This window comes from Anopheles darlingi, chromosome 2, assembly GCF_943734745.1.
Source record: "Anopheles darlingi chromosome 2, idAnoDarlMG_H_01, whole genome shotgun sequence".
NCBI lineage: Eukaryota > Metazoa > Arthropoda > Insecta > Diptera > Culicidae > Anopheles > Anopheles darlingi.
This window is the reverse complement of record NC_064874.1, coordinates 75,690,852-75,706,056: the sequence shown is the minus strand read 5'-3', so window position 1 is coordinate 75,706,056 and position 15,205 is coordinate 75,690,852. Positions and strand designations below refer to the sequence as shown.

The following is a 15,205-nucleotide window of genomic DNA, read 5'->3' as shown; positions in this document are numbered from 1 at the left end:
ATAATTCACACAGTACGCTGAAAGCATGAAACAATATTAAGGTCAGCAGCTAAAACGGGCCAACGAAACATAATTATCCTACATTCAAAATAAGCGTACCCCATCCGGCCGACCTTCCATTTCGACTGTTCGACCGAAAAGCAATTGTAAGGCGGGGGCAATCGTACTTACCGCGAGTTGGGACAGCCGGATGTCGGTATTATGCTTTTCCTTATCTCAAGGCCATCGAGGCCCTGGCCTTTCTAAAACCCTCCAGACTCCAACACCAACCCCGGATGGGGGCTTTATCAGCCAGCTCTCAGCCTCGAAGCAGAACAACTTCAACGCAAACGTCGATCGCACAATACTTCTGGCATTTCGCGACAATCCGCGCCCTTCTAAAAGGAAATCAAAAAGTCAGGAAATGCACACGAGAGTGAAAGGTACCCTACCGCACCCTCGCACCCTTCGGCGGAAGGAGAAGGTTCTCGGTTGTTACAAGCCACGATCATTCTAGCCACCTGTAGGGTGTCGCTTAATGGCGAATGTTCGCGCTCCGCCGGGCACGGTGTGGTGACTCCCTGGTGGTGACACTGATTCTCTGGTCACCCATTCGACGTAACGAGCCGCATAATTATTCCACCATTTCCGAGTTCATTAGCGTCGCGTTGAGCGTCGCGCATCGGATCCGGCATGGAGTTGATCAGGCAAATCAGCCGCTTGCTACAATGTGACCATCGCTGCTGGGAGGGGTGAATGGCAGAACGAACTCCCCTTTAACGTGTGGTCTTTGGCTAAACGAATGGTTACGCGCGACAGAAATAGAATGCTCCGTTTTGTGCGAACCGAAGCGAACCCCCTTTATTACTCATTCATCACATTGTCAAAAGGCTCGGCCACAACAGATCCTGAGGTGCCTATAGGAGGCATTATTCTTTCAGCGATCGTAGAGCCGCAGGACAATGAACACCGCGACATGCATACCTGCTTATGCTTATGCGCGCACCGCTTGTCAACTGCCATGCGCAAAAGCCCGAGGTGATTATTAATTTGTTTAAAGCAACTACGAAAAAAAAAATCGGCGATTAATGATCCGACGGAGCTGCGCTTTCAGGGGGCACTAGAGCAGCGGGCTTGCGGTGGTGGGATGGTGCCAACAAGTTGAGCATAAACGGACACAAAGCCACTCGAAGCAAGCCACCAACAAAAAAATAATAAAAAATAATGCTCCGCTTGACAGCATTAATCATAGTTTCCAAAGGAATTTTCGGACATCGATCGAATCGATTCCGCTCACCATCCTTACGCGGTGGTGGTGTAGCCATGCCTCTGGTGGCTTCGGTACAACATGTGACATGGCCTGCGCCTCGTGTGTCTGCCAACGCGCCAACGTTTAATGATACTCACGACGCTGTCTTGCCACATCGTTGGATTGGTTTTGCCGGCATACCTGGAAGCGGGCACGAGAAGGCTGCTACACATTCCAGCATCGCCACACCACGCCTGTCATGGTATACGGTTTTGGCGAACATTTGGGACACACGTCCTTGTGCACGGCGTATGGCGTCGATCAGTGCTTACGCGCCCGGATCATTATGAGTTAGCAAGAACGCAAAGACCGTAATCGAAAGATCAACCGCATGTCGTCGATTCCGATTGGGTTTTGCCGTTGTTTCTTTTACTTTTGAGGTTTCTATACAACTTTTATGCTCTGTTGGAGGATTTAAAATAGAATAAAATAAAAGATCTGCTGCCAATGTCTTCGATCCTGCTCGATTGGGATACTTACTTGGACCAAGGCTTTTCCTTTAACCTACCACAACTCGATCGTCGAACAATGAGTGGCACAAAACTGTAGCACTGTAGCGGGGTAGTGTAAACGTGTGAAGTAGCAAATCGAAATTAAATAAAAACCCTCGCCGACGATGGTGACGATCCACCGACTGCGCCTTCTGTCCTAGCGCACTACCCGCCCACCGAAGGAATTCAGTAACGACCGAACGGAAAACGTGTTCGCCGTTAGATCGATCGAAACGAAAGTGAATGGAGAATGCGCTGTTCGATTATGTTCAAACGAGGTGGAAAAGTAGGAATTTAGGCGTGCGGGGTCGGTAGCGATGGTAGATTAGGAAATCGTTTGTAGCAACAGCTCAGCAGCATGTGAAGGCTTAGACGCAGCATTAGAACGCATGACCGACGAGTGGCACTCGCTAATGTGATTATTTTAAATTCCGAAAGAATATAAAAAGTAGCCGTTGAAGATTATGTGCACTGCATAATTAGAAAAAAGGAGAATATTTATATAAAATTATAGAAAAATAAAAAAAAGTGAGAAATATAAATTCATAAACATACAAATTTTCCAAAAATTAAACCTAAATAACATGTTTTCAAGAGAACATCTTACATCTTAAAAACCTCTATAGAAAATATGAAAAACAAAAAAAGAAAATAAGCATTTCTAAATTTGATGGCAATAACTAACTGAAGCCGATACTGATTACAATCAAATCGATAACGATGCAAATAAACATGATATAGACATGACACATAGTGTTATCTTTGGTTGTAGTTAATGGCATTCAATTTCTCTGTGGTTCTTATGGCTTAATCCCCATCGCTACTTCCTCAAACTCTTCAATCTTGGAATTTCATCTCTATTCCATGCCAGCAAACACCCCGAAGTGTCCGGCAACAAGAATATTAAACCGGGCCTAATGAAGTGAATCATCATTAACAACCTCTCTGCTAATGAAAATTGCCATTTTCTGCCAGCATCCTCATCGGGCTGCACGAGGCAGGCCGTCACTATGCCGGCACTACCGTTTTGTGCAACATTGTAAACTCACTCGCACTCACTCTACCCTCTGCCCTATGGCGATGAAATGGAGCAATCGAAAGCGACAAGACAGAGAGAGAGAGAGAGAGAGAGAGAGAGAGAGAGAGAAAGAGAGAGCAACTGTCCAATTAAATGGCCATTACTGTCAGCAAACAATATTATTACTCTCGTTGAAGTCAGCAGCAGCTTCTGGACTGGACCGAAACCAGGGCAGCCTGCCAGCCAGCGGCCAGAGAAAGAAAATCTCCAAAGTCCCGCCAGTCAGCGCGGCGCGACGAGCAAACCATTTCACTTCCTGCCAGCCGCTGCCACCGTCTCACGGCAACGTGCTTCTTTGTGTCCCGTCCCGAACCCCAGAAGTGAACCGCGCCTGCACGATCCTCACCGCAAGGGAGTCGAGGGAGACCGGGGGTTATGAAGAGAAGCAGCCGACGACGACGACGATGAGGACGGTGACCGCGACGACTGTTGCAACACCATCGTATATCCAGAACTTCCTGAAAATCTCACTCGGCCACTGGCGGCCACCAACTCCGTAATGACGTCCGTCATCGTTCACTTAGCCCTCCCCTTTTGCGGCCAGCCCTGACGCCTGCTGGCCGGGAGCAAACGAAAGTCCAAAGAAAGCCACGCTCCGTGAGGGCTTTCGAAGACTGTGGGGAGGGGGGTGCCGTTTGATCGAGCGATCCGTCGAAGCGATCCCGGAGCGAGCGGGAGAAGGGTGTTAAAGGTGAACGGAGCAGAGAAGAAATATGTGCGCGCAAAATGGTCACGCTTTTGCTCGCCCTCCGTCGTCTCCGTCGGTGGACCCGGGATCGGTCTTGGTCAGGGCAATGCGGGCTCGATTTGAATTTTTCGTCGCATTACGTAAGCGAATGTAGAGCAAATACGAAATTGGCATTTTCTGGACAGGCCAACGCCACCCCCGCTAGCGCTAGCACGGTGAGAGTGAGCCCGCCGGGTGATGCAGCAGCAGCAGCAGCAGAAGGAGAAGCAGGAGAAAAGGTGGACCAGACAGCTTCACCTGAACGGTGCACTTTTCAGCTAACTCTGCGAAGTGATGCAGTGACGCAGGCCTGGAACGTATCGATAGAATGGTAGAAGCGAAAGGCCACATTTATGGTTTGTATCATACATGCACCAAAGGAGAGAGATAGTGGATGTTGTGCTTCAGGCAAAGAATGCATTTTAGGAGCAGAATAATGCCTTATTCTGTAACATACGATAAGGTTAGTAAAATCGTTTATTTGTTATGTCATACGCTGTGAATAAAATGAACAAGAACTAAGCCTTTCTTTTTAAAATATTAAATGTTGGGAATGCAGGAAATGTTAAAAAAATTTGCAACATCAGACCGTCCAGGATAACTTTGATAAAAAAGAAACTTTTGGCAACGACGGTTTTATGGAATTAATCTTGATCCGCGTTTGCTATACAATTGATTTAAGGGGTTGCACCACATTTTATCACATTTTCTAAACAAAAGCATTAAATTTTCTTTAGTATAAATTGTTTGACTAAGTTTTAAGAGGTTCTTATTCCAGCTGAAACGTAATCGATATATTGGTATGCAGGATTAGCTAACCACTACACTGGCCCGATGTAACCGTATGTCATTTAACTTTATTTCGGTCTTTATTTTGGTGGTCCGTGAGTTTGATGTTATCATAACGGTTTTGCACATTCCTTCGAAGGCTACTGCAGTCAACATAATTCGCTTTAATGGCTACGAGCCATGCACGACCACTGGACGGCGGCGATCTCATGATCCAACATAAAAACACAAAACCCCGGCCCTACGGTAAACTGGCATGCTCTCGCCTTCAAGTGCGACATACTGCAGACAACCTTCGATCCCTCGTTCCCGTTGCTTGGGTCCTACCCACCCCCCACAGAACCGTTGGTAAACTGTATCAATTTCAAAACATAATGCGCCTCCATGTGCCACCTTCGTGCCCCAGGCAGCGGTCACACATGAGTAAGACGGCTCCGTTTTTTTTTTCATCTCGTCGATCGTCTACAAACCGACTGGACATCGCATTCCTCGCTTGGTCGGGCCTTCACTTAAACGTTGGTCGAGTATCTTCCGTTACGATCGATCGTTCAATCGATCGAGACAAGATCGATCGAGGGGGGTAGTTCATATTTTCTCTCCTTCATATTAAGCTAGTTCTCGCATTTTTTTACTTTTTTTTGTAAGTCTCCTAGCAGGCTGGTAGGTTCACTAATTGTCTCACGTCTTACCTCGCAAGCATTGACCGGCGGTTCCAACGGTAATTAAGGTGCACGCAGCACACAGCCCTGGCAAACATCGGCGATAGCACGCTGAAACGTGATAAATTGGAGCGCGATCGGGATGCGATAGGAAGGATTAACGATCGATCAGATAATTCATCCAAGTGGCAGCGAGTGGGAAGGGTTCCCCGGGGGGAGGACGTTCACACGATATGTTTCAATTCTTGGCGATTGTTTTTCGCTGTGTCCTGCAACGAAAAGAGAGGGGCGATTTGTGGTTTTACTTTTCGCTAAGTGGTTTGATTGTTAAACGATTATGGTCTAATAACTGGCCGCCATCTCGCGCTCGTGATCCGATGCTGTGAAGTGGGTGGGACAGTGGATTATCGCGGGGTATGCATCGAGCAGTTTCAATATTATGATGTAACATGTCAATGTGTCACGTTTGTGTACCGTTCAGGAGCAGGTGGGTCCATTGGTGATTCAGTTTTTGCGCTACATAGCCTAGTGCATGGTAACCTATGGTAAGGGTATACCGAGAACAGCTGACGGAAGTAATCAAAACCAACCGGTCGAAACCGTTGGCTCCAAGCGGAGAATAGTGCCAGCACAGATTGTTTCATATAATCTTATGAGCTGGTAGATGCAGCCGTGGCAGCGAAGAAAGTGCAATGTTGGGTGCAATGTTGATAGCACTCGTTCGCGCGTTCCTTACCATTATTAAGGACATTCCCATAAGCACCATCTTCATTGCTATCTATTGCTAAACTTGAGAAACCTAAGGTCTTAGATTCATCAAGATATCAAATTTTAATACATTTTATTGGAAAAATGAAACATTAGAACGTGCGATATAAAATTGTTGGTATCATCTATACTATTTCATCTCGTGCAACAGCTTACAAATTCTGCTCCGTGGTAAGTTCATAAGTTTGCTTCAGCTCCGCCATCAATGTTCAATATACCATTAATTCGATGTGAAAAAAACCTATTGTTCAAAATATGTTACTATTGAAATTTCTTATTTTCACGAATTATGTACTTCCTGCAGACCTTAATGGAGTCAGCATAGTAGAATCAACATTGGTAGTGTTTTCGCGAGGTTCGCCTCTCGTTACTTCCTTTCTGTTCTCAATCATTTCGGCCTGCTGACGCAAGCATTGTGTATGAGGCCTTTTGAACCTTTTTCTGATGCATTCGCTTCCATACATTTAGTACATTTTAGTACATTTGGTACCGGTTGAGCGCTCCCACCTAACTGAGCGGTAGCCACCCGAACTACGCTTTCAAATCAAATTACCCGTTTTCTGATGGTCCACTACCATCACCACAAAAACCTTTTACAAAATAGTCTGCGAAAGCACAAGTCCTAATTAATTTACCCCCACTGAAAAGTACATTTGATGCTCATATGCTGAGGCTAGCTAATTTAAAGAATGATTACCAGAATTACGTACATATGCTATGAAAACATAATAAACACCTTCTATGGAATGTCTACAGGTCCCAGAGGTGTATGTGAGTGCTGGTAATAAAATTAAAATAAAATTTAGTTTCACTGTCGGGGATAAAATAATTAATTTAAGCAAAATTATGAAACCAGCGATTTACTATATTTTGTTGATTCAATAAACATCTCTGTTTCGACCCCATAAGGATATATCTTTAATTATATTGTTTGTCGGTTTCAGAAAGCATTACATAGCATACGGCTCGTCCGTATATAAAAGGAAAGCATTACTTAAATGTGCTGGATTCTCCACTATCATAAGCATTTGTCCGATTGACAACATAGCTCTTTTGAGCTTCTAGTTCTACGATGAAGAAGCAATCGACCAATACGCGCTATGTTGGTTCAAAGATAGTAAACTTCCCGCGGCTTGTTAGATTCACTTCACGTTACTACTCTCTCTGTTCCTCATTTGCATCTCTCGCTCACTCGTATCGCTTGTGTTTCTTCCGATGGCCTACTTACTGTTTTGCCGCGCGTACGCACACACTACGGAGGAGTCCATTGCTTCGCATCAAAAGGGTTAAGAAAGAGATAGAGAGCATGGACGTCAACATAAGGAGGAACGAGAGTCACAATCGAACACGCTCTCTCTGTCCTACCTCATGGTGATGCGGCCTTTAGTAGATACGGTGATGCACTACTAGCCGCTAACCCACATACACATCTTCAACATCATAATCGTCTCTCTCACGGGGCCAACACGCGCGCCAGAAATCTGTTCGCTCTTCCCGCGAACGGGCGTGCACGCCTGTGTATGGCACGATGTTTTGTGTTGCTCTTTACTACGTCGCCGTATTCGTTGGCATTCGTGCGTAAATATATTACGAACGCTAGCGCTGGTGGTTGGTGTAGAAACCGCATTTTGTGCGTTGTTCGGTGCTCACGTTATCCGTATTCGAAAGCGCGCAAAGGCTGATCAAGGCAAAGAAAGCGACTGATAAGACGTTCACGTTCGAGTGACAGAGTCAGCATCATCTGGCGTGGTGTAAGGTGGCTATGAAGTGAGATAGTGCGTAGAGTCCACGCAATGTGACAGTGTGAGTCGTTCATGTTGGGCCCTTTGCATTCACCTCGAGAGTGCGTGCAGCTCAACCACAAACACGCATACATTTATGTGTATGTGTGTGTGTGTGTGTGTGTGTGTTTCTCTCTCTCTCGCTCCTAGTGTAATGATAGGTCACTGTTCTTTGTAGTTAAATTTAACACAAATCGTAGCTCACAGCACGCCCCTTGAAGCAATAGCCGCAGCAGCAGTCGTGTTTCGAAGTGTGGCCGACAAGGACCTTAACGCTGGGTTTGGTAGTGTACGAAGATCCTTTAGTATACAGTGCCTCTCAGCACTGTCAGTGCTGTCAAAAGGGGAGCAAAATTGCGCCAAAACAAGACAGTTACCGTTCATCGTAGTACCGTGATCTGATATCCACGCATCAGCAGGTGCATTCTCGCGTACAGATGGATACCAACAGCCTGCTGAACATGAATCTGGCACTGAATGTCGCTCGCAAGTGTCGCATCTGCGGCATGGACATCCTCGACCTTTCTTGTGCGTTTTCGATCTTCGGCAGCGATCGGCTCGATCACAAGCTCGAGCGTTATCTGCGGCTAAATGTAAGTAACCGATCGGGGGCGCCTATAGTCGTTATAGGTCGCTATAGGAATCTTTTGCAAGATGCATGTGTACTACAATGTATTATGTGTGCTGCTGTTGTGCACTGCTAAAAGACACCAGAGGCGTAAATATCTTCACCAGCGCAGAGCTACGTTAATGTGCTAGGTGATGGTAACGGGTCTACCTTAGGGTGGCCTTGGTACCGTGAAAACGAGATGGAAAACCAGCAGCAGACAGCAGAGTGAACGCGAGAAAAGACTCTCCTTGGAACAGAGGTACTTTTGTGTGCGTGCATATCTATCTCTTTCCCACTGGGCCGCTCAATGTGGTGACTTGATGGCTTGGATGTTACAGCAATGCACTACTATACCATCGCCTGAGGGCTGCTCGTGAGTTTACTTACTACTACAAGCGTACCTCGTTGAAAAGAAGGCGCGTAATTTGACCAGCAAAAGCATTTCTACGGACAAGTAGTATATTCTAACGGGAGTTCAGTAGCATCCTACTCTTGTGCAGTGTTTCACAATCCTTATCACTGTTACAACTGGCCGGTTACACGGATTTGTCTATTAGAAACGCTCAGAGCACACTAATAAAATCTCGAACAAGAAGCGAGGCAAAACAAAAATAAACTCAACATGCACACAACGGCAAGCCCATATGCGAGGTGTGAGTGAGCGAGCAAGAAGATAATGGTACTAGCGCGCGTGACAACGCGCTGTTACTAGTATTCGAGAGATACTAACACACAGACACACACACTGCAGCAGCAAATTAGTATTGATTTTATTTTTAAAAATCTAACACATGCTGCTCTCGGCAGGCTGGTGTGTGTTTGAGAAAGCATAACAGTGCGATAAGGAAAGAGCGGGAAACATGTTTTCGGCGGGAATCATCTCATCTCTTATCCGGCCTGTAGCATAGAATGCAATTGCAGGTGCCTCAGCATGTAGGTAAAGCTCATGCAGCGGCTAATTGAAATTGAAGAGAAAGTTTGGATGCGGCAGCTTCTAAACAGTGTCTCCAACATAATGGACCCATTTGTACCTTTCAGTGTACGACCAACAAAGAGATGCATATAAACATATAGTGAGAAAAATCAAACAGAAACTAAAAAAATGGTTCATTTTGCGTGCTTGAAACAGGCAATTCCCTTCGGACACGCGCCAAGAGAGACACAAACACCACGTGCTTTGGTTTACTGAGGAGCATGAGAGAGCGATTGAGTGAGACGGGACCACACACATTCTGCAAACAAAGTAATCATTCAACGGAGCAACGAGAAGAAGATGATGCGTTGCTAGTGGAATCATGCTCACGCTCAGGAAACATAGTGCTTATACGAATCCAAGGAAACACGCCAACGTTTGGCATGCTAGCTATCGCACTTACTCATACACACCTACGGATTTACCCAACAGGTGCCTTGGGCTTGGATGCGTACAGCACGTGCTGCTGGTAGAGAATTGTCTTTATGCTTCCAATGTTTACGGCGTATTGCTGGCATGCGAATGCGATGTTCAGGGTTTTATACTGTTGAAATGGAATTTTTGGAGCTATATTTAAAAATCGAAGCAAGGGTTTATTAAGTGACAATTACAAATAGTGTAGCGCTAGCGCCTATCAGCACCATTGTTTTTTAGATAATAAATTACACACTGGTGCACATATTATTACATCAGCACCACTACCAGACAAAATTTGTACAAACTTATAAGCTCATTTATTATCAAAATTTAGATAACTAGAAACAAGACTTCACTAAATACCTCCACCTCCACCAGAGATCATTTTCTCGTCTGCCACGTCTTGTAACACAAACCTTCCACTGCTCTGATCCATTTCTGAAAGTCCCCTTTACTATAAACTCTCATCTACAGATACAAGCGGACGATTTGATGCCGAAATGTATTTGCGGTTCCTGTTACCTGAAGCTCGAGAGTATCGATCAGTTTGCGCTGATGGCCAACCGCACAGAGGAAGCGTTCCGGACGTGGATTCGCCGTTTACGGGGTCTCAACTGCCCAGACGACTCAATACAGAACGTAAATCTTGTGCTGCCTCTGTTCAGACCGCAGCAAACTGCATACGCCAACGATTGCACCACAGAGCAGAAAATCCATGTGCGTTCGTTCCAATCGAAAGAGGCTAAGGAGCAGCCACATCAGCAACATCCATCTATCCATCCCGTCACACCGAAGCTATCACCAGCGGGCAGCAGCGGTCAAGCGAATCCACCGGAAACCACCGTTATATCGTACAGCGATCTTAAGCTTGGGCTGCTGATCAAAGACCAAGAGCTGTTAAAGCTAATCCTGAAAGCGCTCAAGTGGGCCGAGAATGATCGACAAGCATCGTTCGAGGTGCTAATACAACGACTAAAGAACTCCAGCTTTCGCGAGATTCTCTCGAACCACCATCTCCTCAACGATAGCGATCTGACGCAGCTCCTCAAGTCGTACATTGGGCAGGGTGTGATGAACATCTTTTCAACACCATCACCATCAACCACCGTCACCAACAACAATGTGCCACCGCTGGTGCTATCGTCGTCGATTGTTTCGCAAACGGCTGGCATTGGTGTTACTCTTACGAACGAAATCCTGGAAAGCATCAATCGCATAAAGCAACCGACTGCGTTATCTAATACCACGCCGTTGTCGACACAGTGTACCATATCTAACAGGGGTAATGGCAGTGGCTTTAAGCTCGATGAAGCCAGCGAGCGGATGGAAGTGGGTGTCGATCCGGATCTCTATTTTCCATACGACGACGAGGATAGCAGCAGTGCCAACAAGTTTGACCATAGGTTTGACGAGCGGCAGGATAATACAGTCACCATTAAGTTGGTGCCGACCTCAGGTGATTCTGCGGAGTGTAGAAAGGTAGGTCTATAATGATTGATAATTGATTGTTTAATAACCGGCAACAACTTCCATTTGCATACGTTTCAGATGATTCCCGCCATTTTGAACGTGCGCAGCAGCAATCGCTTCCAGTGCAGTATGTGTCCGGAGTGTTTTCCCTCGAACAACGATCTCCAGCAACACACCGTTCTTCGCCATCTGCCAACGACGCATCCAACAGTGATGACGGAACACGGCAAACCGGCGATCAAGATCCGTGTACGTAAGAACAAAGCGACGACACTACCATCGGATCGTCTGCTACCAAAACTATCCAACATCACTTCGATAGTAACGTCCGAGCAGGCACCCGCCACCGAGTCGATGACGATCGCACCGTTGAAGATACCTGCTTCCACCACGATAACGGTTATACCGGGTTGTGCTAAACCACCGCCAATGCCATCTCCGCCCGGAACGAGTGTGATCACAGCAAACCCCAATACGACAAAGGCTCGCAAACGGCTATTAGAACCACCTTCCAAGATCGAACTGATTCGTAAATCGAAAAGAAAGCCCGTACCCAAAGTGAAACATTCACCGAGCCCAGTACCGTGCGAAAAGAAGACAAATCGAAGCGTCCGAAAATCCATCGAACCAGAGCTCGTGGTTGCAACAAAGGTATCCTCGCGTAGAAGGACACCGTCCGCTTTCTGTACCGTATGCAGGACAAAACTTGCGGCTCGGGAAACGATCCGACAGCACATGGAGCAGCAACATTCACGATTCGAATGTGAAAATTGCGGACGTACTTTCAAGAGTAAGCTCAGCTTAGTACGCCATCAGCAACAGCACCACGTGGCTTCGACGATCGCGCCCGGCAATGCCAGTAAGAGTGAACTTCAAACGCAACGTACGTCCAAGGGAAAGAAGCTGGAAGACTCGCCGTTACACAAGTGTACGCAATGCAGCAAAGCTTTTCGCAAGGCAGTACACCTCAAAGTGGGTTTTAGGAGCGAGTTTCGTTTGTAATGTGCGTTCGTGTCCATGTAAACCAACTTTTCCCAATTTTATCTTCTGCAGGTACACGTGCTAAATCATAGCAGCGAAGAGGCTAAACGTGTAGCGGAACCGAAAGTGACGATCGTCAAAGCGACAACGGTTCTTCGTAAGCGAACGATCCTCGTTGGTGCTAAAACTGGAAACAGTAATCCCACACCAGTCGGTCGAACAAAGAGAAATAGTAAAATGGCTAAAAAATAATGAATACAATAAGAATTATCAAAAGATAATATTAATCATGATCGAAGTTAAACATGATCGGGATCGGGACGTTACGGCCCCAGCGCCCGGTGAGGCTAAATGAGTGAGGAAAATGTAGTGCAAATTTGGAATAAGTATCAGAGAGAATTAGTTGTATTGAATTAAGACATTGATGATGTACGTTGTAAAGATAAGATGGTGCATGGAAGGGGCCATGGTCCGGTACCAAGATGTTGTATTGGCGCTCTACTGCACTGCCAATTGTATTTGTTAATAATAAATAATTTATTGAGTTTTATTACTTAAATTCGATAAGTTGGTCGATAACTTATTTAAATTTTCGATAACTTGGTCGTGCAAATGAAATTACTACTTAGTACTGTTTAACTATGGGTCGTTGTTTCCTGGGATCCAAACCGTGATTCTACCCAGTGAGCACTGAGAAGAATTCTCACTATAGAAATCTAAAAAAATCTCACTATAGAGAGTTGATCTTTAGTTGAACGAAGAATGAGCTTTTCATATAACGATTCCATACAATTGGTCTTCGCTAAATCTATATATATAAAAATGAATGTGTCGGTCCGGATGTCCGGTATAGACTCCGAAACTACTGGACCGATTGACTCCAAATTTGGTATGTGGGGGTTTTTGGGGCCGGTGAGTGCTATAGGCATGGTTAGAAACCCCCCGCTACCTTCCTTCATGCCCTTCTCTAACACTTGATTGTTAAAAACATTAATTACTCCGCGAGTTATGAACCGAATACCATTAAAACTTGCACAATTGTTGATGGTCATCTGAGAAACGATGGGACAAAATTTGGTCTACATCGGATGAGGGGAAAGGGGAGCTTCCATACAACCCCAATCCTTAAAATACGTCCTAGGGCAATATGGGTATCGTTTCCTAGGTTTTGATGGTCTCTAAATAGGTTGGTTTTATTTAATATCCTTTAAATTGCTTCTTTCACCTATCCACCACCACCACCCTCCATTCCGTACATCTTGCAGAGCAGAGTGATGGGTGGGAAAGTTATATAGTTGCGAATAAAAACAATAGAACGAGAGAGAGAGAGAGAGAGAGAGAGAGAGAGAGAGAGAGAGAGAGAGAGAGAGAGAGAGAGAGAGAGAGAGAGAGAGAGAGAGAGAGAGAGAGAGAGAGAGAGAGAGAGAGAGAGAGAGAGAGCCTGCGGTGGAATGATAACAATGGGATCGGCAACGCTGCAGAAATCGTTACCATTTTTTTAACAATTTCTTAAGTTCAATCAAGTCATTAGTTAATCAAGAAGTTGCTTTAAGTTTCACAAGTCAATTTACATGAAACAATTATAAAAACTCATTCAGTTGTGAAGTATTTGAATTGATCAAAAATTATATTAATTTTTGATTATTGATTTACGTGCCTCTTATCATTGGCGATTTTCAACGTAGCGGGTTATGAATGGTAAACGATCGGAATTGCATGTACAAACATATAAAGGAGCAGTAACCGAATAGTAATAGAAAACAATACCAACATATCTATCAGGAACGGCTTGCGATTGGAATGATCACCGAGAATGTCCGAGAGAGAAGAAAGACCCTCGATCTGATCGATTGACGTTTGAATAAATTTGAAGTGCGGTGCTTTTAGTTATGATCTACCATGTGATTATGTAAATCATCGTAGGTTGAATACCGGAAAAATGGATCAAGTGTGTCGCAAACCGAACACTAAAGTCAAAGTATTTAATAAAAAAAACTTGGGAAAATATAATTCGTGGTTCTAAATAACATAATTTAGCCCGAAAGGCAAAGCCTTAAAAATCAAACATCATGTTAACTTACCAGTTCATATTTACAATCACGTCGCATCTCTATTTCCAAAATCACTAACAGACCTAACTATTGATTTGGTTCATTGATAAATCGAATACGACCAAATGATGGAATAAATAAAATAATATCTACTGAAATTTTCAAGTTTCTGTTTACGATAAACCCACGACCCATCAAAGACAGTACGAAGTCTGTCGGGGCAGCTAGTAAGTCATATAATCGAATATTTGAAATCTGGTTGGCCTCAGAATATTCCAGAGGAAGAAATCAAGAAATTTCATTCGAAAAGAGAAGAGCTAAGTGTGGAAGAAGGTGTCCTACTTTGGGGATACTGGATTGTGGTACCTTCTAGATTGCGTAGGACTGAAAATGAAGAGTTTAGCTCGTGCATATTTTTGGTGGCCGTCTATGGATAAGGAGATAGAGGAAATGGGGAAAAGATGCGAAACATGTATCCAAATTCGCCCTCAGAAGACCATTTTTTTATCACCTTGGCGACTTTCGAACGAACCTGGTGACCGAGTTCACATGGACCATTTTAAGTGCAAATGAGCAGATTATTTTGTTACCGTGGATAGTTCACGCTAACATCGCGTGAAACTATCGAAAAGCTGTGAGAATATTTGTCCCGTTTTGAATCTATTTCGACATTAATCTCCGATAACGGTACTGCGTTTACTTCGGAGGAGTTCAAAAGTGTTTGTGCCGAAAGAGGAATTAAGGATTTAACAACAGCGCCATAGTCCGTTTTCAAATGGTGCTGCAGAAAATGCTGTAAAAACAGTCAAAATGGCATTGTCGAAATCAGCAATTGATCCAGCTAATCAAGGAAAAAGCGTTCATCTAAATTAATGGAATTTTCTGGAAATGTATCGAGCTACAAGACATGCGACAACTAATGAAAGCCCGTTCAAACTAATGTTCAAAAAGGAAATGAAAATCAGATTTGATGCCCTTAAAACAGGTGCTAAGCGATTGTAAGTTTTAAATAATTAATCCCAGAAACACAATTTGGTTTTCGCAGCTGGCGAAGAAGTTTTTGCAGAGCAACCAGCTGAAAAGATGAGTTTTAACTGTATTGTTGAGAATAAACCAATACGT

At 44.7% G+C, this 15,205-nt stretch overlaps 1 protein-coding gene across 3 annotated transcripts; it reads left to right on the top strand.

The window, feature by feature from the left end:
• The first annotated feature begins 7,331 nt into the window (after positions 1-7,331).
• Positions 7,332-12,591, top strand: LOC125949628 (uncharacterized). 3 transcript variants are annotated; one of them, XM_049676862.1, is made up of 5 exons: positions 7,332-7,556; positions 7,760-8,174; positions 10,056-11,060; positions 11,130-12,023; positions 12,105-12,591. In XM_049676862.1, the coding sequence occupies exons 2-5, from the start codon at positions 8,019-8,021 to the stop codon at positions 12,282-12,284; spliced, it is 2,235 nt and encodes a 744-aa protein (XP_049532819.1). In that variant the 5' UTR covers positions 7,332-7,556; positions 7,760-8,018; the 3' UTR covers positions 12,285-12,591. The 3 variants fall into 3 exon arrangements, with proteins under 3 accessions (XP_049532819.1, XP_049532818.1, XP_049532817.1); XM_049676861.1 differs by having other exon boundaries at positions 7,332-7,603; XM_049676860.1 differs by having other exon boundaries at positions 7,332-8,174.
• Positions 12,592-15,205: the final 2,614 nt, after the last annotated feature.

Bases quoted from the DNA above. Each gene is read 5' to 3' on its own strand.
- LOC125949628 (XM_049676862.1), top strand. From the start codon at position 8,019: ATGGATACCAACAGCCTGCTGAACATGAATCTGGCACTGAATGTCGCT. The intron at 8,175-10,055 runs GTAAGTAACCGA...TCTCATCTACAG, and splicing joins AGCGTTATCTGCGGCTAAAT to ATACAAGCGGACGATTTGAT. The intron at 12,024-12,104 runs GTGGGTTTTAGG...TATCTTCTGCAG, and splicing joins GCAAGGCAGTACACCTCAAA to GTACACGTGCTAAATCATAG.